This window comes from Momordica charantia, assembly GCF_013281855.1.
Source record: "Momordica charantia cultivar OHB3-1 chromosome 4 unlocalized genomic scaffold, Mcharantia_2.0 BLBB01000004.1, whole genome shotgun sequence".
Classification (NCBI taxonomy): domain Eukaryota; kingdom Viridiplantae; phylum Streptophyta; class Magnoliopsida; order Cucurbitales; family Cucurbitaceae; genus Momordica; species Momordica charantia.
Genome location: NW_028275162.1, coordinates 24,307,451 through 24,329,782, shown reverse-complemented (window position 1 = coordinate 24,329,782; position 22,332 = coordinate 24,307,451). Strand labels below are relative to the sequence as shown.

General features: G+C 34.0%; 4 protein-coding genes across 6 annotated transcripts; 1 reads left to right on the top strand and 3 right to left on the bottom strand.

Annotated features, from left to right (window-relative positions):
- Positions 1-8,337: 8,337 nt before the first annotated feature.
- LOC111006553 (sequence-specific DNA binding transcription factor) lies at positions 8,338-10,514 on the bottom strand. Its single transcript, XM_022278559.2, has one exon. It carries the CDS (start codon positions 10,037-10,039, stop codon positions 8,717-8,719), a length of 1,323 nt encoding a protein of 440 aa, XP_022134251.1. The 5' UTR covers positions 10,040-10,514; the 3' UTR covers positions 8,338-8,716.
- A 1,321-nt stretch (positions 10,515-11,835) lies between these two features.
- LSM3A (Small nuclear ribonucleoprotein family protein) lies at positions 11,836-14,054 on the top strand. The gene is made up of 3 exons (XM_022277769.2): positions 11,836-11,994; positions 12,869-12,964; positions 13,553-14,054. The coding sequence occupies exons 1-3, from the start codon at positions 11,878-11,880 to the stop codon at positions 13,631-13,633; spliced, it is 294 nt and encodes a 97-aa protein (XP_022133461.1). The 5' UTR covers positions 11,836-11,877; the 3' UTR covers positions 13,634-14,054.
- Positions 14,055-14,811: 757 nt separating this feature from the next.
- On the bottom strand, positions 14,812-18,344 carry LOC111006501 (Ubiquitin carboxyl-terminal hydrolase family protein). Of its 3 annotated transcripts, XM_022278483.2 has the most exons (3): positions 18,186-18,344; positions 15,948-16,254; positions 14,812-15,839 (listed from the first exon to the last, which is right to left on the bottom strand). In XM_022278483.2, the coding sequence occupies exons 2-3, from the start codon at positions 16,195-16,197 to the stop codon at positions 14,938-14,940; spliced, it is 1,152 nt and encodes a 383-aa protein (XP_022134175.1). In that variant the 5' UTR covers positions 16,198-16,254; positions 18,186-18,344; the 3' UTR covers positions 14,812-14,937. The 3 variants fall into 3 exon arrangements, with proteins under 3 accessions (XP_022134175.1, XP_022134173.1, XP_022134174.1); XM_022278481.2 differs by having other exon boundaries at positions 14,812-16,254; XM_022278482.2 differs by having other exon boundaries at positions 14,812-16,234; positions 18,186-18,343.
- A 1,279-nt stretch (positions 18,345-19,623) lies between these two features.
- On the bottom strand, positions 19,624-20,594 carry LOC111006484 (Vacuolar iron transporter (VIT) family protein). Its single transcript, XM_022278450.2, has one exon. The coding sequence runs from the start codon at positions 20,443-20,445 to the stop codon at positions 19,783-19,785; it is 663 nt and encodes a 220-aa protein (XP_022134142.1). The 5' UTR covers positions 20,446-20,594; the 3' UTR covers positions 19,624-19,782.
- Between the last annotated feature and the right edge of the window lie 1,738 nt (positions 20,595-22,332).

The following is a 22,332-nucleotide window of genomic DNA, read 5'->3' as shown; positions in this document are numbered from 1 at the left end:
TTTACTTTATTTACATTGATGTGACATACTATAAAGTTGTCCGACCCTGATGCGCGTCAAGATAGCAACTAGTAAAAGCTTAGTCATTTGCAATAAATAAATAAAAGCTTAGTCAATAATAATTAAAAAAAATAAATGTATGTATGTATATTGTATTTATGGTACAAAATAAAAAATTTAAATTTTAAAAATATTTATAAGTCTTATGTACTTTTAAGGATAATTACAAATCATAACTCTTCAAAATTTTGATAATTTTTAAAGGATGTTAAAAAAAATTTGATTATCCGAAAAAATCGATTAACTCAACTTTACTCATATAGTTTTGGTTGGGTTATAAATTTATTTTGTTTGGGTTGGATTGGATTAAAAAAATGAAAATTTTATGAGTTGGATTAGTTCCAGAGTTCACCTCAAATAAGTTTGGATTAGTCGAACCAATCCAAATTAGTATTAATTTTAAAACTATTTTAACACTGTTTATTATGTAATTAGGACGGAAAAAAACATGATATATACAACTACATAATAAACCTTAATAATTTTATAGATATAAATTTTAGAGGATGGGGGAAGAAATAAACATAGAAAAAGTTGAGACTAAATATTTAGAGAGATTACAAAAATATAGGGAGAACAAATAAAATTAGTGAGAGACAAAAGTTTTAGAAAGGAAAAATAAACCAATTTTCTCAAAATATAAGGTGAAAATAAGGGGAAATAGAACAAATCCAAATTTAAAACAATAATCATTTTAAACCTTATTATTATTATTTTTTTTTTTGACAAAAAAAATCTAAAAAGGATTTTAGAGTGGTTTTAGGTTTGATTTGAAAGTGCGAGTTATTTTAGCATGATTCTAACTCTTGCTAAAATTACTTCAAAATATGACTCGTCAACTCTAATAGAATTACTACTATATGATGTGATTTATTCGGTACAAATTATATTAAAACTAACCAACAAAATGTATGATTTGTAAGGATGAGCAAAGAATATTGAAAAACGGATCCGACCAATCAAAATCGATCGATTGACATCGGTCGGCCGGTTTGATGAAAGAATCATTTGGAGTCGATTTTATAAAATAAAAAACCAACATGTGATCGGTTGGTTTGATCGGAAAAATGATTTCTGACCGATTGATCGACTATTTATTTTTGTTTAAAAAAGTAATAAGGAAGGAGTTGCATTAAATACACACGCTACCTAATTGTGCTTGAGAACTCGCTATTATTCAATGGTAGCTAGTTTAAAGGGTTTTTTAAATTATTTTTATTTAATTTCGTTTCTTCTCCTCCTCTTTCTTTCCTTTTTTTTCTTTTTTCCTTCTCCTCTCCACCACCTTCTTCCTCTTCATCTTCTTCATTCTTCTTCTTTCCATTCTTTTTATTCATGGTTTCGAAAAGAAGCTCGTCTATCGCCCCACGCTCAATTGTTACTCACAGCCTACTCGATTCTGGCATTGGCCCTCGCCCTCCTTCTTAGGTATTTCATTCTCAGCATCGTAGCATCCACAAAAGACTATTACAAAACCCAATGGAACTGATTGGTTGAATCGATTAGTTGGTCGATCAGCGTAAACTAACACAACGGATAAGTCGATTTCCATGATAGAAACCTGACCTTAAGCGTTGGGATCGGCCAAAACCGACCCCGCCCGACGATGCTCATCCCCGTTGATTTACCAACCTACCAATTTAGAAATGTTTAATTTAAAACTATTTTTAAAACAAAAAAACAAACATGATTTATGATAAATAGACCACAAAAGTGATTGGAAATGTTCCTTAGTTTATTGTTTAATTACTGTTAACCATGACATCCAAATAATGTAATTTAGGTTTAGAAAAAAAGTAATGGTGAACTCCAAATGAAAAGAAAAATCCCATGTGTTGATATATAATGATTATTGGCAGTTCCAAAAAAAGAAAAGTGGTGGTCTTTAATTAAAGAAAATTCCACAACTCCCAATTACTTCCCATATAAATCAAATCCAAATAAAGTTATATATTTTAATTTCTGCCTTATACATTATATTTGAATTGCCACCATTTTTGCACACAGAAAACCCTCCACTGTTTTCAAAACCCACATCCACTGTCCCATAAGTACTTTAATAGTTTCTTCCATTATGTACATTTATCAATTAATACAAAAAAAAAAAAACCAAAATTTACCCACAATATGGATAAGTTCTTAATTAAGGAGAGATACTTTGCGTTTAATATTGCGTTTTATTCACTATGTTTCTAATAACCCTATATCTTATTTGACTCAAATTGTTTGGAAGAGTGAAAATGGTTCATAGAGACCTCAAGTCAAGCACGTTTAACTTTAAAATTATTATGATTGAGCCTTAAAAAAAAGTACACCTTATTGAATATAGATAACCTTTATTTTTGTATGGTCTCAGGTTACCTCTCATTCGAATGCGGTATCGATTCATTTTTTTAAGACTTTGAACTATGTTTATCTTTTAGTCTATTACTTATATCAATTGGTAGAATATAATCATGAATATTTCTAGCTTAGTCGGAGTTGTTGAGCTGTTAAAAATAATTGTGCTATGTACCGGATTTTAATAATCAGGGTAGTTGGAAAAGTGATTTAATTTAATCCAATATACAATTAGTTTTAATTACCAAATAACAAAAATAGTTAAAATTTTCCCATAATCATTTTTAACTCTTGGGAATTTAATCCAAAATGAATTATCTTTTTTTAATAATACTTTATTTTAAATTTATTCCAAATATATATCCGTCCCAAACTATTTCTAAGAATAATACTTGAAAAATTATAAGTCGTGGACCTATGCCACTTTACAATTTTCTAGTTGCATGGCGTCTTGCTGGCGCCATGTGTTTTTTTTATTTTTAATTTTGGTATGTCGTCTCTCCGTGTCGTCTTTTCAATAGAATTTTCTTTTTCCTAAATTCTAGTATGTCAAGGAGAAGTCATAGGTTCATAAACAAAGAACGTTTAATATACCCATTAAATAGCCTAAATATAATTGCTTACTAATATATAAATTAATTATTAAATTAATTCCAACAGTTGCCACGTTCATATTACGAAGATTCCTAAGGATAGTTGCTGCGAAAAGAAATTGTATTGTAAAATCAGAGACAATTTTCTTATTCTCTTTGATATATGTCTTGATCACAAACTTCTTATTCCCGAACACTTTATCATCATACAAATCTTGAAACCAAGGGTCCAAAATATTTGTACTTTTTTCATGGATGGATCTAAGATTCTCCTCACAAAAAACATGCAAAATGTAAACTCACATACAGCCCTCCACCAAAATGGCACTTTGGTTGGGATGTGAGGATACAAGACAACTCCCTTTGCCCATTTGGAGCCTAAATTTTTCTACATAAAATCTATGTGAAGTCTCGTTCTACTCTCGCTTTCAAATGATGTAGAATTTTCACTACCCTCGATCTATCTCAATCATCGTGTGCTCATCTTAGCTCAGCTTGTTTGAAAACTTGTCTCGAAAATAATTTTCTTTTTTTCTTTAATGTCTAGATGTTTTAAAGAACTATGATTTTGTCGAGTTAGGTTATCAATTTATGACTAGAAAGTTAACACTACATAGTATGATATTTGTGAATTTATTTTACTTTTTCAGTTCACTACAAGGAAAAAAAAGACCTTTAACGATACAATTTATGGACGAAAATAATTTTGTCACTTCAAAAGCGATGAAATTGTTTTATCGTTGCTACCAGAGCCAAAAAAAATTTCGTCGCTTATGTCACTGGAGAGGCGACGAAAGCCTCTCCCACTTTCCTACCAAGTCTCTTCTACTTTCCTACCAAATCTCTCTTTATTCTGATACATCAATTTAGTGGACGACTGTCTTGACGTCGTTTTAATGAGAAAATTAAACAATATATCATCTTTTAGTTGTTGAAGCTCTTTTTCCTTGACGTCATGGAATCTCGAATATATTATAGTGATTTATGGCGGGTTAAAAACTAACTAATGATGGTAAAAAACGGTCATAAATGTTAGAGAATCCATAAATCTCCATTTAGAAAAACACGCTGATAATCATTTTGTAACTACTTTTTTCCATTCACTTTTCTTGACTTAAATTAGACATCGTGAAATCTAATTATGTAGTAATTACATAATATTATATCATCTTTTAGAACGATTACTTAATAGCCTATCCCGATCACAAACACAAACTACTTATATTTTTCTCAAAAACTTTAAAATCATGTAGAATAATCTTAATCTTAATACAAATGGTCTAAAATTGTTGTTCTTTTTGGATATATCAAAAGATCCTCCTCCCTTAGGCAACACATGTAACAACCAATCATATATACAGCAAAATGGCACTTTATGTTTGTAAATGGTTTAAAATTTTCACCACCATTCATCAGATATTCCTAAAACAAAACAAAGTAACACTAAAAAATAATTTGCTAAGATGGATATTCTATTTTTCAAAATAATTTTAAATTCTTCTATTTTAGAAACTTATCCATTTATTGTGCGCTTTATCTGAACTACTAATAAGAATGAAAACTATCCCTACAAACCAACAACATGTTTTGTCCTTCCTCACATGCATCATAAGAAATCTTTTAGGAGATCATCAAATTCAAAATTGCTCAAGTCAAGCACATTTAACTTTGGAAGTCTTATGATTTGAACCATCGAACAAGAAGAGGCACACCTTGTTAGTATAAGTAGTAACTGTTGATGCGAAAATTTGTCAAAGCATGGAAGACGACCTGGGAGGTCTGCCAGCTATACATAGCTAGAATGATTCTAGGAGTACCTGCAAGGAGGTAAACCACTCTGATGTCCAAGTCAGTAGATAATCCGAGCTTAACAGATCAGTTTCAGACATATTCCATACCTGGATATGTGATGTGGTGGTGTAATTATAGTGGTTGACAAGGGTAGATAGCTGTTCCATCGAGGTATTTTCCTACCTGCGCTGGGGTCTCCTAAGCGATCTCTGGTCCTTGCCTTGGACCGGTTGGCCACTCCCTGCTTCGGCAGATGGGATTTGGCGCATGACTTCCCCTACAAAGTAGTCAAGCAGGTCGACCTCTTCGGTTTTGCTCGAACAGGTCGGGCGTCCATAGTTTGACCCCAACAATAACTATCAATTATTTCAAGTCTTTTTTAATCATGCTTCCATGATCTCAGGATCCCTCTTATTCAGATGTGGTATCGATTCATTCACGTACTCCTCTTCTCTACTCGAGCGTCACATGTGGTAGAATACTATAAAATCAAAACAATTATCAGAACACACAATTAATAGATCAAAAATTAAAAAAGAAAATGTAGAATACTATAAAATCAAAAGTTTTATTTTTCATTTTTTATTTTTGTGGATAAGATTTCTTTTCTCTTTATCTTAAAAATAATGATAATAAGCACGTGTAGAACTATTACTTGATAGCAACACATACATATGTGTTATGGACTGTTTTCTATTTCAAACCATAGCACTCACTGTCTAATGTTATAATGCCAAAGTTTGGCTTGGTGGGAGAATGATGATAAATTATTATCTTTTGCATATGATTGAATTTTGCAGCTATCTCACAATTGGACATCATTTAATTAAAATCTAGTTTGGTTGAAAATAATTCATTCGGAATTCCAATCTCTCCGCCTCTATTTTGTTCTTAAATGTCAATATAAACATAGCTCAATTGATTAATACATATATCGTCGTCAATTAAAAAAATCACAGAAATTAAATAAATTGATTTGAAGAACAAACCATGCATTCGCTTTAGGAAAAATTATTGAACGTATCTGATTTATATTACTTCTAAGTTATATATATTTTTTAATCAAATGTTCTTGTTAAACTAATTTGATAATGGTTTTTGTTGATGCGTGGATTTCGGTCCTCCTATTCTCCTCCTCGCACCTACCAAACTTGATTATTCGAGACTAATACCTGTAAAACCAAATCGAACTAAACCGGTGTGACTCTAGTCAAACGGGCTCCGATGTCTAAGTTAGCAAGAGAATAATGTGAAAGTGGTAAACTTCAGATGCCCTTACCTCTAGGGTTGAACTGCTACTTATAGCCGTGAAGTAGTTCCAGAACCTTCAGTGGCTAACCCTAATTCACAGTTGCAGGGCCTAGGTAAAATCGTTGCTCGTAGATGTGAGACTTGCAGCTGGGCCGTGGGCCGAGCCCGGCTCGGGACCGAGCTCTTCGATTGCGACCTGTAGCATGACTATCGTCGATTCTCGTTGTATAACAGTTTTAATGAATTATAGCACCCATTTTTATATTTTTCTAGCGATGTAGATTCCAATTTGTTTGCTTTGTTTTTCTCCATACAAAGTGTTGATACTATTTCTTTACTTTTTAAAAATTGTGTTAGGTATTGTACTATAACCATTTTCCATTTCTGATTTTTAGTTTTTTTTTCGTAAAGAAATATGCTGGTAATAGAGTCTATCATTTTTAGTTTTTGAAAATTTTGAAATATTATTAAATTTTTAAGAACAAAAGAAATTAAATTTAAATCTTAAGATTTTAGTTTTCAAAATCTCACATTTTCTTTATGACTAAAGTCATTTTTCTCTCTTTTAACATATTCTCTCACTTACTTTCTTTTCTTAAAATTCCTCTCGATGATATATTTTTCTCTCTCTATCGTTGTTTCAAATCGTCTTTGCAAACACCATTAAAAATGGATATAAATATGAAGTGACATCGATATATTTGCTTTAGTTTCATCCAAGGTTGTAGTTGTAGGTTCCAATGAAACGACAATTTTATCTTTGAACTATATATATATATCTCAATGACGTAACATGATTAAAAAAAATATATTTTTTAATCAATTGAGTTATGTTGAGGTTGACATATTTAAACGTTATTAGAATCAAATTTAAGGGTAAAAATTGAAAAATAGTTGTAGTTCAGGAGTAAAAACAGTAATTTAGCTAAAAAGAAAATTTAATTCGAAAAATTATAATTTTGGTTGTAATTGACCAATTGTGGAAAATTACGTTAGCTTTTGATCTTGCGAGTTCATTCTTAGCACAATGAAATTGTAAGAATTGGATTAAAAATTTGTTTGATGTCAAATATACCGATCAGTAATTTAAATGTACCAAATTTGATGATGAACTAATATATCAACTAAAATTAGTCATAATTTTAGATAATGAAAAAAAAACAAATTAAGAAATCCATAGAAAAGGATGCCACATACTTAAAATTCATTAAAAAAAAAAACCATCCATTACAAATTTTCATGATATATACAATATATTTATATAATTGAGAGAGGACAGCCATAATTCAATTGGGCTGGATCATGATGTTCCCAACCACTGGGCCACCTTGGCCCACTTAGTGCTAAAATGACTGAATTCATTTGAACATAAGACAAAAAGAAAGAAAAACAGCATTTAATTTCTGTTCCTCATGACCACAAAACTGTTGCCTCAAATGCTTATGGCTGTTGATCCCACCAGAAAAAAGAAAAAAAAAAGGAAAAAAAAGTTCACCATCTCCTTCAATCACAATATGAACACCCTGTCATGCTTTACAACGTAAAACTTCGACGTGTATTAGTAGTAGTTCAGACGTTACGAGTTAATTCGTTTGAAGTACCATACAAGATTCAAGTCCCCTGACGTCTATTTTGCACACCTGTTAGTACGTTTACTTACAGACCAAAAGACTTGCCTGAATAGAGATATCTACACAAGTAGGAACGAAAACAGTTCTCGCTCGAGCCCTTCCAAGTAGTGGGGAGGTTCGTTATAGTTATCTGGTTTGCAGATCGTCGAGAATTCTGCATAGATGCTGGAAGTGACAGTAACAACCTCAGAGTCATAATCTAAGATCCTCTCCCATCTGATATATTGGCTGAAACATCACCTGATTTTGACCATAAATCTTAGATGGAGTTGTGAGAAGTTTTTGACAAGCCTAAAAGATGAATAAGAACACTTCAGAGAACTCACTGATTCTCATCAATATTTCCACTAAAATCTAAAAAATGAGACTGTAAAAGTCATCACAGCTTATTGGAGAATATTTCCAGCCAATGTCTCCTCAAATCAGTTTATGTTTTATCTCATAACAAATTCAGAATCCATTCCAATAAACTTCCACAGAATGTTGGCGATAAGGAATTCAGATGTTAGGAGATACATTTCAAGTTTCTAGAAAACTTGATAACTTAAAATCTTTGTTATCTCTAGGAGCTAACTTTTGGGCGTGGAGGCCCCCGATGTTCCATTATCGGAAAATAATTAAAAAGCCCAATTGAAAGAAGAAAGCACCATGAAATCCACACCATTCAGAAGTGACAGTATGCAATTCTCCATACAATAAGCTCAAGAATCCAGTAGTGTATATAATCATTTGTATGCTAGAAAATAATTAGTTGGGAGAAATGGCAGAAATTTGACAGATAAAACATCCAACCATTCTTCAAGTTCCTCAACCACAAAAGTTCACACATAAGTAAAGGCAAAAACAGTGAAAAGCAACCATTTGTATTGTCACTTTTCTAACTTTACATGCTAGATGTAGGCAATGTAAAAATACCCAAATACAGCTCTCCCTCATTACTCGCATAACCAGAAAGAATATAAACAGCAGCAGCTTATCGATCCAAAGTAGTAGCTTAATTGAATGCAAATCTTCTGACCTAATAAAATTAGTTCAGAAAACAGCAGCCAATTAATGAAATCCCGATCCGATTTCCTTTTGCTTTAAGTCGAGTGCGATGCGCTCATTTTCAAGCTTCATCCTCTCGTTTACCATCCTCATTTTTTCCAACTCGCAGTCCTTTTTCTTGTTAAATCTCTCCCACTTGAACCTCTGTTTCTCCAATTCCAACATTTCAACTTGAATCTGAAGCTTCTGATCTTCCATCTGAAGTAAGCGGAGCTCCATCCACTGTTTTTGCGATGTAGAAGCCTTCATACTTTCGGTTTCTAACTGTGCCGTATCAGCTGGAGTAAATTGTGAGTAAGTATGAGAACTTTTGTTGCAATCATGAGAAGTCAAGGAATTGCCACAGGCATGAGCTTCATCATGGTCTTGTCCTCGTCTGAGCCTCTTCGCCGACCCTGCTCCAAATAATCGCCTATTGTCCCCATGGGGTGCAAAGTTCTCCTCAAAATCATCATGTTCATCAGTCTCACCATGTTCGTTTTCATCAAAATCATCATTTTGGTGTCTCCTTGGCTCATCGTTATCATGATCATCCCTTGCTCTAAAAGCCAGCTGCAAAGAGCGCTGCAAAGCAGGATCATGAGGCAGATGGAGCCTATTCGAATTATGATAAGAACACATCTCTTCATAGAACAACTGCTTCGAGTTCAAAATTTTTCGCACATCGTCCTTATCTTTGTCGGTTAAGTAATCTAAGACATCAAGAAGTGCAGGGTTCTCAACAACCTGGCAAGAAGTGCCTCTCCCAATTATATCATTGAGCCTCTTATACCTCTTATTGAGGTCATTGAATTTATCCTCACACTGCTGGGGTGAAACTTGATAACCCCTTTCAGCCATCACCTTAGATATCAACTTCCATTTGCCTTTCTTCTGTATAATCTGAAATTTTCTTCTTCCACCCCCATCATGATCTGAGGCAATATCATCTCCTATATAAGACACTGCAGTAATGAGAAGCTTCACCATTTTATCCGTCCATTTCACGCGATGCCACAGCGATCCCTTCTTCCCCTTACTAGTCTCATTATGACCATCAACGCCATCTTCGGTAAAGCTCGGCTCATCATCGCTGGGCGAGTTTTTAAACCTTTCTCCCTTGTTATAATCTACCATGGACATGGTATGGTCACAATTCTGCAGAGCTGCCATGGAAAGTGAAAATCCTTCCTGAATGGAGGGATTGGCTGAAGATCCCTGACGAGTATGAGAGTGAGGATGGTGGTGTAAAGCCTGATTATGAACCTTAAACGATCCTTGCAAATCGAGACCTCCATAAGAGGACCCACCTGGAATCAACCCTCCTTGAGATAAATTCCCTTCCATATGTCAAAAAATCATTTCACCTCATACCAAAAACCGCATACCCCACGATCCAATCTCTTCACATGATTCTTAAACCACTAAATCTGGAGAAATCAAGCATGACCCAGATTGAAATTTCCCCGGTAGGCGCTAGGTAATTGAGAATTTCATTCAAACAACACCCATTTGGCCCATAACATGAATCCAACCAAAAAGAAACAAAACAACCAAGAGAAAACCCTTCAAACGCAAGAACCTAAACTTCCAATAACAGCGATTAAACTGCGAGAAGGCAATCAAGAAATAAGCAGAAGCAAAAGTACTTATCTGGCTCGAACCCAGAAAAGAGGAAATGGAAAGCGGCGAAGAGAACGCATCCGGCGCTAATTGGCTGCGGTGACTGTGATCGAGAGGGTGCGCTGGGTGGGTTTTTTTTTTTTTTTTTTTCTTTTTTTGAATAAAAGAATGTCAAAATTTGTGGGGAGAACCGATCCGAGAGGTTTGGTTTTGATTTATGCAGGTTCAATGAATGCGAGGATCTGGTGGGTCTTAATTTTGACGTCACAAGTCGTGACAAAAACTTTTGCGTGGCCATTGCCTTATAATTATAATATGCCATTGCCGTGTTTGGCTTCTCATTTCTCTTCTGTTATCTTCCGTTTTTCTGATTTCGGTGCTTCAACTTCAAGATTTTGATTTCTTCCCATTTTCTCTACTCTCTTTTTTTTTCATTACTGAACTGCGTTATTTATTAAAGGTGATTCCTTTACGATCGAAGTTTTGTTTTTCTCTTCTTCTTCTAAAAAAGCAAAGAAGGGGTTTTTCTTTTCTTTTTTAGGGTTCTTTGAGGTAAAAAGTTTTATCTTGTTTTCTATACAACCACGATTCTACCTTTTATTTTTATCCAAATTTTAAATATAAAAATAGAGGAGAAAAAAAAAGTGAGTACTTTTATTTTGTTTAGAAAATGTGCTATATTTTAAAATACATATTTTTATTCGATAATTTGTGTAGTGGCTTCATAGAGATGTGAATTAAAAAAGAAAATAATTATCTAGGTGTCGTTTGAGTATGTTTTTAATTTTACGTTTTTTCAAATTATGTTTATTTTTTCACTATTACATATTTTAATTCTTAACTAAATTTTAGAAAATGATATATGTATATGTATATTTTGTTTTCAAAATTTGATATGTATTTTGAAAATGTTTATAAAAACTATATAAATATAACAAAACAAAAGAACATCGATGAGAATAATGTTTTTAGACTTCATTTTTCAAAAGATAAAACAAAAAACGAAATGATTATTAAATGAGGTTTAGTTTTCGAAACAATCATTTATAAAACTAGTCTACTTTCAAAAACAATTATAATACTATATGGTTCGAAAAAAAAGGAAGCACAAAAGCTAGAAATTTGAAAAAAAAAAGAGAGATTATAAATTTACTTTATATGCAAAAAAAAAAAACACTAAACCCTAATTTCCAAATAAAATCTAAATTCATATTATTAAATCTTAACAAAAAAGGAAAGCATTATGATTTACTTATATAAACTAATAAAAAAATAATTGAAAAATGTAAATAAATTAAAATGTCAACGTTCCAAAACTAGAGTCCACTAAGAAAAAACATAAGAGAAAAAATCAATATAATAATATAACATTACATAAATGTAAATATTGAAATTTTCTAAAAAAATGTGGGGCGGGCTGGTGATTCTATTGGGCCATCGTTGTGGATTTTATTTGACCCGATAACCCGTAACCGTGGGCATCGGATCCTACCGCTTCTTCTTCTACTTCCCGCACCATAAGCGCTCTTCAATTTTCGAACCAGAGCTTCGAGAGAGACGAAATGGCGACCGAAGAAGAAAGCACCGTCAAGGAGCCATTGGATCTCATAAGGTTGAGTCTTGATGAGCGCATTTACGTCAAGCTACGCTCTGACCGCGAGCTCCGCGGGAAACTCCATGTACGCTACTCTTTCTCCTCCATTAATTCTTCCTCTTCTTCTTCTCTGTCTCTTTTCTCCACCGGTATTGTCTCTCTACGTCTCTACCCTCCTTTTAATCGATCGACCCCAATTGTTTGTTTCCAGTATTTCGTTTTTTGATCGAATAAATGGATTTGCGAATTTAGGGTTTTGTAATCGTTCGAGTATCTTGATGGATTTCCCTTGACAAAGGCGATATTTTAGTTTCTCTGGATTGCCCTTTCTTGTCTTGAAATTATCGTGCGTTTGGGAGGGGGCGGGGGCTGGTTTCGAACTTCTCTGTTATTGGGAACGGAATGCTGCTTCTTCCAATGGGTAAAAAGTAATAAAAACCGAAGAATATGCGTTCCACTGAAATGAATTACATATCTTAGACTCCTCATTTATGAGAAAGACGATTATTTTGGTATGGTCTGCTTCTTGTTGTCTATGCAGTGTTCCATTGTGAATGTCTTCCTTATCGACAACAACTCCCAAGATTACAATATCAAGGCCCAAGTTCTTTAATTTTTGGTTCTTCAACAAATATGGTCCATTGTTTTGTACTATATCGTTATGGAGATTACATTTTTCTTATTTTGTACTGAAGCTCTTAGTGGCAGCCTTGTTTTTTACAAATCCCTGTTACAACGCCCTGTAGGTTATGACCCACTCGTTCACAAGATATTGATCATGATTAATAGTTGATCGGTTGACTCTTCTGTTGCATTTTTTCAGACCTTGAAGCTATTGTGAATGCAAGATTTTCCGGCTTTGATTTAAGTGTATCTTTATTTTAGAACCAATCTCTGAGATTTTCCTCTCCTGGAGTTTAATTTCTTTCTGTTGCTCGATATCTTGCTTTGTTTTGCAGGCTTATGATCAGCATCTTAATATGATTCTTGGTGATGTTGAAGAAATTGTTACAACAGTAGAAATTGATGATGAGACTTATGAAGAGATCGTTCGTGTATGCTTCTTTTCTTTTTTATTGGATTGGATATGAGAATTATTCATTAGGATAAGAGTTTACAAAAAGGGAAGGAAAAAAAATAGGTTGTGGCGTAAGGAATTTAACAATCTTGGTATTTATCTCGAAGCAGTCAGTTCCATACTATAAAACAAATACATTCCACGCACAGGAGTCCATAGACACTTAATTCACTACCATGATTTAGAAGAAACCATGTGGAAGATAATTTCAAATACTTTACTTTAGGTTGATCTCATTTTCAAGTAAATCAGGTACCCTTATTGAAGTAAGTGAAGCATTGTATTCTAAAAGGAAATATCTATAGGCCCTCAAGGGACAGCCCGGTTGGCAAGGGCTTCTTTGTCAAACTGATTTAGAGATCTCAAGTTTGAACCTTTCGATTAGCTTAATACCAAAAACCCTTAATGTCTCTTAGGTCTAGGCTTTGAGGCTAGCTCATAAGTTCCAAACCTAAGAAAAGAATACCAGGAGTCTATGTCCATCCATGCTTGTTATGTTAACTTGAGTATTCTCTTGTGTGTACTTCAATTTAGATTTCATATAACTTTCTGTTTTCCTTTCCAGACATCCAGGCGTACAGTCCCATTTCTTTTTGTTAGAGGTGACGGGGTCATATTGGTTTCACCTCCGCTAAGGACTGTTTAAGCGCCAGTTCGAGAGTTTGCTTGCTTGCATCCTTAATGATGGGAATCTTGTATTTGTCTTCTGTACCTGACTGATTGGAGCTGAAAATTTTGGGGATCCAACATCTTCAGAACTATAAGTACCCGACCCCTTTCATAAACTAGCCTTAGCTTAGCCTTTAGTTGTTATGCATGTTGGATTATGTTGCAAATGTAGTGAGTTATTCTGAAATATCTGAGCATTTAACTGTAGTTTTTGGCATTTTTATTGGGTGCACAAATTGTATGCCTTCAGATTTTGTATGCAAGGCCAAGTGCAACTTGATGATATGCGTCTAAGCTTCAGAATCTTGTTCTTAAGCGTCAGCTCAGTTATCTTTTAATTTCTTTTAACTCTCCCTTATTGAAAAGTTTGTTATTAGTGTGTTGGATTGTTTGTTCAAGTCATTTGTTTGTGTTGTATGAATAGTTGAAGAAGCTTGATAAGTTTGTTGCTAACTTTCATTTCAATTTTCAAACACAAGCGAGGTTTGGAAGTAATAGCATGAACGTATGAATATGAGTTTGTTCATACTGATTTGGGAGGGGAGTGAATTCACACATTGAAGGGTGAAAGTAGAGTAAGCATACAACTTGTTTTTATAAAATTCTGTTATTTGTTTTGATTTTAGTAGCAGCACTAGGATGATGAATTGCTTTTTGCTTGGATGGAACAAGAAGGTAAATGATAAGAAGTTAAATAATAGTAAATAGTTAACTGAGTCTATTGTTTTTGAGGGGGTGTAACTGGGTCGGATCTTGTCGGTTTTTGGGCAAAAGAGGAAAAACCGAATTGGTTCAGTGAAAACCGACCCGAAAAACCAACTTATGTGAAAACTAGAAGTGGCAGCGCTAATATTATTTCTTCATCAATCAGATTCAGAAGCCATAAAAAACTTTTCATCTGTGCTTTCTAATAACATTAAAAACCAACTTATGAATCAATACTCTTACTCTATCATCACTAATACACAATAATTAATTATTTTATTGGAATAAAATGGGAAAATATGTTTCTTCGAAGCTACTAATTCATCCCGAAATTCTTATAATTTGAAGATGACATAATTGGGATTGCTCGTGAAGTTTTTTTTTCCTTTTTTTTTTTCAAAAATAAAAATGTGTTCTAATTTTATAATATTTTTTGAAATCTACAAATCGTTTGGTTGAATATGAAAATCCAGATGAATTTCACAAGCTTTACAATTCATAATCTTTCAAGTTATTACTTTCCAATTTAAAGGCAAAAGTAACTCTAGCCAATCTATTCTATAACTTACCATAAAGTTATGCAGCAGCATCATCAAAGAGACACTGATAAAATCTTTTCCTTTCCTCTGGCTTAAGTAAACCTCCTAGATTGTTTCCTTCATCACCATCATCAGTCTTTTCTTCAAAGTCTTTGCTCTTCTTCTTCTCTGATCTGCCCAAAAGCATGCCCTTCATCCTCTTCTTCTCTATATTCATTAAGTGGTGTCTCTTGTTATACTCATGAAGTCCCTCCTGCATCACTTCTCCAAACTTCTCTTTTGCAACCACTAATGGATCTTTCTCTATTAGTTCTGATCCTTTGTATCCTTCTCTAAGGACGACTGTGTAGATCTGATACTTGTTTGAGATATAGAATATGCCAGGGTGCTTAAGCAACAACCCGTTCAGTTTCGCTGGCACACCGAATTCCCGGCTGAAATGGCTCAGCTTCATAATCGATGCTTTCTTCCACAACGTCAATGACAGAATCTCGTGAATCAATCCCACTGTTCTCTTTTCCATCTCCTTCGAACCTTGCACCAACTCTCTGGGGTTTACGTATGGCGAAACATATGGGGAGGCGTTAAACTCATGAAACTTCTCCCATGAATTTATCCAAGTTGTTGGCAACGAGCATGAGAAAGCTGGCTCAACCCCATGCCTGGAAGCTGAAGATTCTATGCTGGAAATTGCTAGCTCTGGTTTCCAAGACACCAGTTCAATTTCCATTGAGTTTCTTTTTCCAGTATAGTTAACAATTCGAAACATATCTGAATATTTGGGAACGATTCTTATCAAGTAGTCGTCTGGAAGCCCGAAATTCCGCCTCAATTCACTAAGCTTTACGACGTTTAGTCTCTTATTCGAAGCCATCATCAGCAACTTTGCTAATCGCTCGACAAAAACGGGCTCCTGCATATCTTTGATAGCTGCTTCCTCTTCAACCAAAGCCATCATCCTCTTTGTCAGCCGAAAGTAGTACTCATCATTATCGAGATAAACTTCAAAGCAGCAAGGATATTTTTTCAGCCAGTTAAGGGCTTTACCTTGAAGGTCGAGGGTTTTAAACCTCTTTTGAAGGAATTTTACAGGTGCTGCCTGATTGGGGTATTGAAGGACGATATTCTTGATTTGGTTATTGACAATCCATCGACGGTTACGAGATAGAGCTGATTCAAGGTCCGGTTCTTTCTTCATTGACCATAGAGAAAAGTTTCTCAGGAGGTATTTAAGGGCAGGAGAAGAAGAGAGTCCAGGATTCCAATACCTCGGCTTCTGCAGTACTACAAGCACCATCCTTTTTCTATGGTTCTAATACCATCATATGTCTCGACTGTCGTAGAAGAGACAATCCTGCGGGAAGATAATTAAAAACGAACAAAACAAACAAAAAGAAAAGAAATGAAACAAGAAAAACCTAACACAGTACCATCGGTTTTCCATGTCCAAAAGTTTATAATTAGCAACAAAAATGTGAAGCAAAGTAAAATGGTTAGTGATCAAGTCCACCAAAAAAATTCAATGATAGGTTGTCGCCACAAAGTTATATTACAGGTGATACTGAAAGCAAGCCATAAGAATGCTTAGTGTTGAGGTGCATTTGGAACAAAATTAACTGACCATTTTAGACACCATAGATATGGAAAATACTTTCAGCACGAATTACAGTCATCAAATTAGTAAGAAAACATCCATAGGAAAATAAACATGCTAAAAGGAAAACAGGAAGTAAATGGAATAATGAACTACTTGAGAATATCAGATTAGCAATGGAAAGGCAAATAATTTATAATATAAGTGAATTATTCTTCTCATGCTTTACGTGACTAGTTATTACACACGGGAAGCGGAAATTTGCGCAAACTGGCCTCTTCAAGTTCCATAGTTACAAAGAACCCTTGGAACATATAAAGAAGCACATCCAGATCCATAAGCATTAACACACGGCATAAAAAATAAAAGAACTAATGTTTCCAATATTTAGTTTAGTGTTGACTCAAACATTCAAATATGGTGGAGACAAACCAATAATATTCAATTCACAGCTAATGGAGCACTCAACAGCTCCTAAACCAAACAACACAGAGGTGGATTTCCTGCAAGTCAATCAACTGAAATTCTAAGTGAAACAGTGTAGATGAGTATCACCTCTATACGAAAGAAGATTTTATTTAAGATGTATTTTTTTCCTGTCTACTAAATTTTGAAGAACTCTAAGTGGATATTTCCCTCTGCGATTATTTTTAACAAGCCTCAAGTTAGGAAGCTTGGGTTCATGCAGTCTATGTTTACATTGTACAAAAATGGATCATAGAAACCTAAGATTGTGAAATCTATGTTTGTTCATCCAATCAAACACTGGAAAACATTAGCACGTGGCATAAAAGGTGAATTTCATAAGCTTATAAAGCCTATGCCTATGGTATAGCAAACTTATAACCTGATATAAGAAAACTGGCATACTAAATATTGGCTCAATTTCTTAACCTTGGATAGTATAAATCTAATCCATGGGTCAAACACGTCCTAAAGGATTGTTAATATCCCGATACAATAAGCTGTATTCTCGTAGTCGTAGATATATATTTCTCTTTCTAATCACACAAGTAATTGTATGTTTACTGCTTTTGCCAGTACAGTTGTCAAACTAGGACCAAGCAGCCATAGAATTTTATGGATTTCTTTTGAAAATTCTAACCTGGGGAAAGAAATGGCATCCATGAAATTTCATGGACTTCTTTTGAAAATTCTAATCTTAAAGAAGAAAGATAGATTGGTCTACTCAGTCATTATTTTAAGTATCAGCTTTCTGCATAAAGATATCTCTGCCATTCAATTTTGTCACACTATCAGCCAGCAGATTGATAAAACCAGGTCAACACAAGTAAAAGCAAACAGAATCCATCACACAAGCAAAATTAATCATAAACCCATCAACCATATTCGGAACCTAACAAAACATATGGAAAATATTGAGTTCAACATAAAAATGATGGTCAAATACAAGGGAAACAGAGGAATGGGCAACTCAAAACCAGAGCCGAAACAGGAAAAACCACATGATCAAAAGAAATCATCTAAAGAATGGATGTCAATATTCCCGCAAGATGGATTCGAATCACACACGCCAAAGTCAGAGATGACAACTATACTAGCGAGAGGAGAAACCCAGAAAAGTAAAAGATTAGGAAATTTGGGAAGGTTGCTGGAACTGAAATTGCCAATTAAAAATTGAAGCGTTAGATGGAAAAAAACAAAAATAACCATAAATTTCTGGTTTCTACCTCTATAAGTAGAGTCGTAGAAGTGTGGAAACTGGTTTTGGCTTCAATTCGGTTTCCCGGAAGTTTTCGCCGGAAAAGGCGCGCGCTTTCTTCATCGGTGTCGCTCGTGATCGGAGCTGCGCTTTTCAGAGAAAGGAGAAAGGAGAGAGCCCTGTGCCGCATTTTGGGCCGAGTCTCATGGGCTTCTGTTTGCTTTTTTAAAATATGGCCCACCAAGTCTTTGTGGGCCCTTGGTCCAATCTCAGCCCAAGTCATTTAAAAAAATTTAACACAAAAATATATATATATATATATTTATTACAAAGATGTTAAATTATAAAGTCATTGATTTTCTAATTAAGAATTAACTTTAATTGACTTAGCATGATGTGACAAAGAGATAGATTAAGAGATATGTCATGTTAATATCATGAGTATTTTGAAATATCAATTTTCTTGATAAAATATAAAATACATTACCCTCTGACTACTCATGCGAACCATATAGTTTTATTTGGAGTTTTTGGCGTATAATATTACATAAAATGCTAATAATTAATTTTTTTTATCTCTTTCATTTTTGTTCAATGTCTTTGATCTATACCTATAATATCACCAATATGAGATTGAGAATTCGAATCTTTGACCTCTAAAGAAAGTTACTAATACTTTAACTAATAAGCAATGTTCAAATTTACTAACTTAATTTAATTTTTGTATCATGAGTAATTACTTAAACATAATTTGATTGGTGATACTAGGAAAAGTTACCATTATTATATCAAATAATAATTTAGATAAGCAAACTTTCCCATCAGTTATGGTCTTCCAAGAAGAAAAGATAAAGTTATAGCTTTGGTAAACACAAAATTACATTGATGTAAAGATTAATATAATAGCTATGTGTTGAAGCTCATGTAATCAATATATGTATTCTCCTTGATCTCCCCAAGAACCCTAATTAACCCTAACCCAAACTACAAAACTAACTTATTAATTAAACAAATTTTGCTGCTATTTCAGTGGAATCTATTTGTTTATTAAATGGAATATTTTCAACCAATGAAAATATTGTACTAAAAAAATCAATGAACATTAACTAAATTGCTAAATTGGCCTATTGAATTGAAACATCTCTACTTATCTAATAGCAAATTTGAAATGGTTAGAGGAAAAAATGGTTTTTTAAAGTCAAAATACTTGTTCTATAAGCAATTTAAGTGGTTTATAGTATTTTTAATCACTCCTACCCGAATCACGTGCGTATTATTCGATACGTTGTAATTTCTTGTAACTCTCACATTTGTAGAGGCACGAAAGTGATGCACAGCTTTTGTAAGCCAACCGTTTAATATTTGCCTCTTCATCAATTTAAGGCATTTTGGGTTTGTTTGTTTGATTGATGTCCGCATCTGATCTGCCCTCATTAAAACCTTGTTTTCTTTATCATCTCCAAATATAACAAACACAACAACAACCCTCTTTTTATTTTTGCTTTTGCTCCTAAAATTTGCAATTTCAAAACCAAACAAAACAAAATCAAAATACAATTTTTGAGACGAGACGGAAAAATTATTGAATGCGACTGTTTAGCTCTAGAATGTAGTAGTTAATTTTACTAGGACGAGAGTCCACTTGATCCTATTAACTTAGTCAACCCGAAGGTTATGGCCATGGCCAGCCAACCTCCGACCAACACTCTTGAGGCGGATCTGATGGGGGAAGCTTTTCCGAGGATGGCGCCCAACCAACCGAACACGGCAAGAGCCAACGTGACTGCGGCCACGACGACGGCGAGCCTGACCTTGTAGTTTGTTATGAAGGAGGCGGCAAGCAACGGCACAATTGCGCCGATGGAGAAGGCGAGGGCGGAGGCAGCGGCAGCCTGAAGTGGGTTGGGCAGCTTCTCTTCATCTTTCCGGCCGGCGGCCGTCTCTCTCTCTACCCTTTGGTCTGATCCCAAATTGGTTCTTTGTTTCTCTCTCTTCATTTGCGCCACTTCAATGTCCAGCTGCGAGTACACGGACACGAACTCGCCGATGGCCATGCTACACGCGCCGGCGACGAGGCCGGCGAAGCCGGTGAGGATCATGGCCTTGATGTCTTGTTTGACGGCTCCAACTCCCATCATTAGCGACGCCGTCGAGACGAGACCGTCGTTGGCGCCGAGCACGGCGGCGCGTAGCCATTGGGCGCGTTTGGAGTAGTCGAATTCCTTGCTTTCGATCTCCAACGCGGTTTGTTGTTGCTCCAGATTATTTATGTTTAACTTGGCTGCCATGGTTTTGGAGATCAAGATCAAGAGAGAATCACCAAAATTAAAACTTTAGAAAAATAAATTTAAAAAAAGAAAAGAAAAAGCACTGAAAAATTTTTAATTTGGAAGAAACAATGAAGAAGAAGAGGAAGAACTGTGGAGGACACACGCCCTGAAGAAGGGTATTTATGGAGGAAAAACCAAAAGCTTTATTTGGCTTTGAAGATCAGACAAAGTGGAGTTCACACACAACCCCACTAAAAAGAAGGAACAAAAGTTAAAAATTTTAATTAAATTAAAGAAAAGTAGAAATACCCATGAAGGAGAAAAGAAAGAGCTAATTAAATAAATCTTTTGATGTTTCAAAAATTACAAAAATTGTAGATTCTTGCATATAATTTGTATATCCACGAACAAATGTCTCAAAACAGTGGTCAAAATATATATAAAAAGCAAAAAAATGATGGATGGATGGATATATTATTGGATGGTGGTGGAATATATAATGGACCAAAATTTGAGAAATATTAAATTTTTATGAACATTTGATGTAAATTATGATAATTTGAATAACAAGAAGATAAAATATTACTTTCGTTATCTAAGAATGATCAAATTTGGCCACTGACTTTGGCAAATATTTTTGGTATATGAATGGTACTTACCTTTTTACACTGCTATAAAATATAGTATAGACTACCCCAGTTTTAGACATTCAACAATGATTTTTTTTTTTTTAATTTATGGTCTAAAAAAAATTCACGAATTTTATAGACTGATTTTTAGCAATCCTGGTCTAACAATCTATAATAGACGATGAATTTTGAAAAACACATAGTTTAAAGCATAACTTTACACCAATAGTTTTAAAAACCGTAGTCTATTAATTAGTCGAATATTGATTTAATTCAACCACGATTTGTGGTATATAGTACAAATATTGATATAATTTTAACTATGGTAGTGGTATGAATTCTCATTTTACACCGTGTTTCAAAAGAACGTATTGGGGTCTATAGGACTAATACTAGCTTACTTTTGATTACATGCGGGTGTAAAATCTAACTTTACACTACGGTAAATCATGGAGAGTTAGAATCGTGGTCCAACTTTTAACTTTGGATCCAAAATGTAACTTACACCATAATATTATGGTCTAAAAATTTGTGTTTAGTTTTGAAAATTGGGATTGAAATTCAGTTTCAAATTACAAAGAGTGTGACTAAGAATAAAATTATATCCGTTAAAGTAGGTTAGAAATGGAACTTTCCCAACAATTTTCATAGCGAGACATTTGATTAAGAAAATATTAGAATATTGAAAAAAGAATTAAAGTTATTAAAAAGGGACTTTTAAGAATTTTTTTAAAGAAAAAGTGAGGAAGAAAAATTCTAAACAAAGAGTGGAATGATGCAAATTCTCCCCTCCCTTTGAAGATGGTAAAAAAAGCATGAGTTGATTTATCAAGCACGGTGGTCTGTACAACACAATTAAAAGTTTTACTATTACTTTTATTATTCTATTTGATCATTGTATTAAAAATATCGGTGAAAATATTATTTTAAACCAAATTCTACACGTAGAGGAAACTCTTTAATATAAAATCATTGTTACATTTCAATAAATATATTTAGTGCCGTGTCGTGTCGAAATTGTGGTAGAAAAAACGATACTAAAAATAAAATTAAGGGACCAAAATAGTCACTTTTTAAAAGTAGGATCAAAACGAAAAATATATTAGAAACATTAAATATGTCGTAGTGCATCATAATATAGAAGGTAACATGCATGTTCGCCCAAAGAAAATATTAAGGATAGGATGAACGGAATTAGAATAAATGGAAACCAAAATCAAAAGCTTTATAAAAAGAATCATTAAGAAAAAGGATTGGAAGCTTTGATCTGTCATCC

Bases quoted from the DNA above. Each gene is read 5' to 3' on its own strand.
- LOC111006501 (XM_022278481.2), bottom strand. From the start codon at position 16,197: ATGGTGCTTGTAGTACTGCAGAAGCCGAGGTATTGGAATCCTGGACTC.
- LSM3A (XM_022277769.2), top strand. From the start codon at position 11,878: ATGGCGACCGAAGAAGAAAGCACCGTCAAGGAGCCATTGGATCTCATA. The intron at 11,995-12,868 runs GTACGCTACTCT...TTTGTTTTGCAG, and splicing joins AGCTCCGCGGGAAACTCCAT to GCTTATGATCAGCATCTTAA. The intron at 12,965-13,552 runs GTATGCTTCTTT...TTTCCTTTCCAG, and splicing joins CTTATGAAGAGATCGTTCGT to ACATCCAGGCGTACAGTCCC.
- LOC111006484 (XM_022278450.2), bottom strand. From the start codon at position 20,445: ATGGCAGCCAAGTTAAACATAAATAATCTGGAGCAACAACAAACCGCG.
- LOC111006553 (XM_022278559.2), bottom strand. From the start codon at position 10,039: ATGGAAGGGAATTTATCTCAAGGAGGGTTGATTCCAGGTGGGTCCTCT.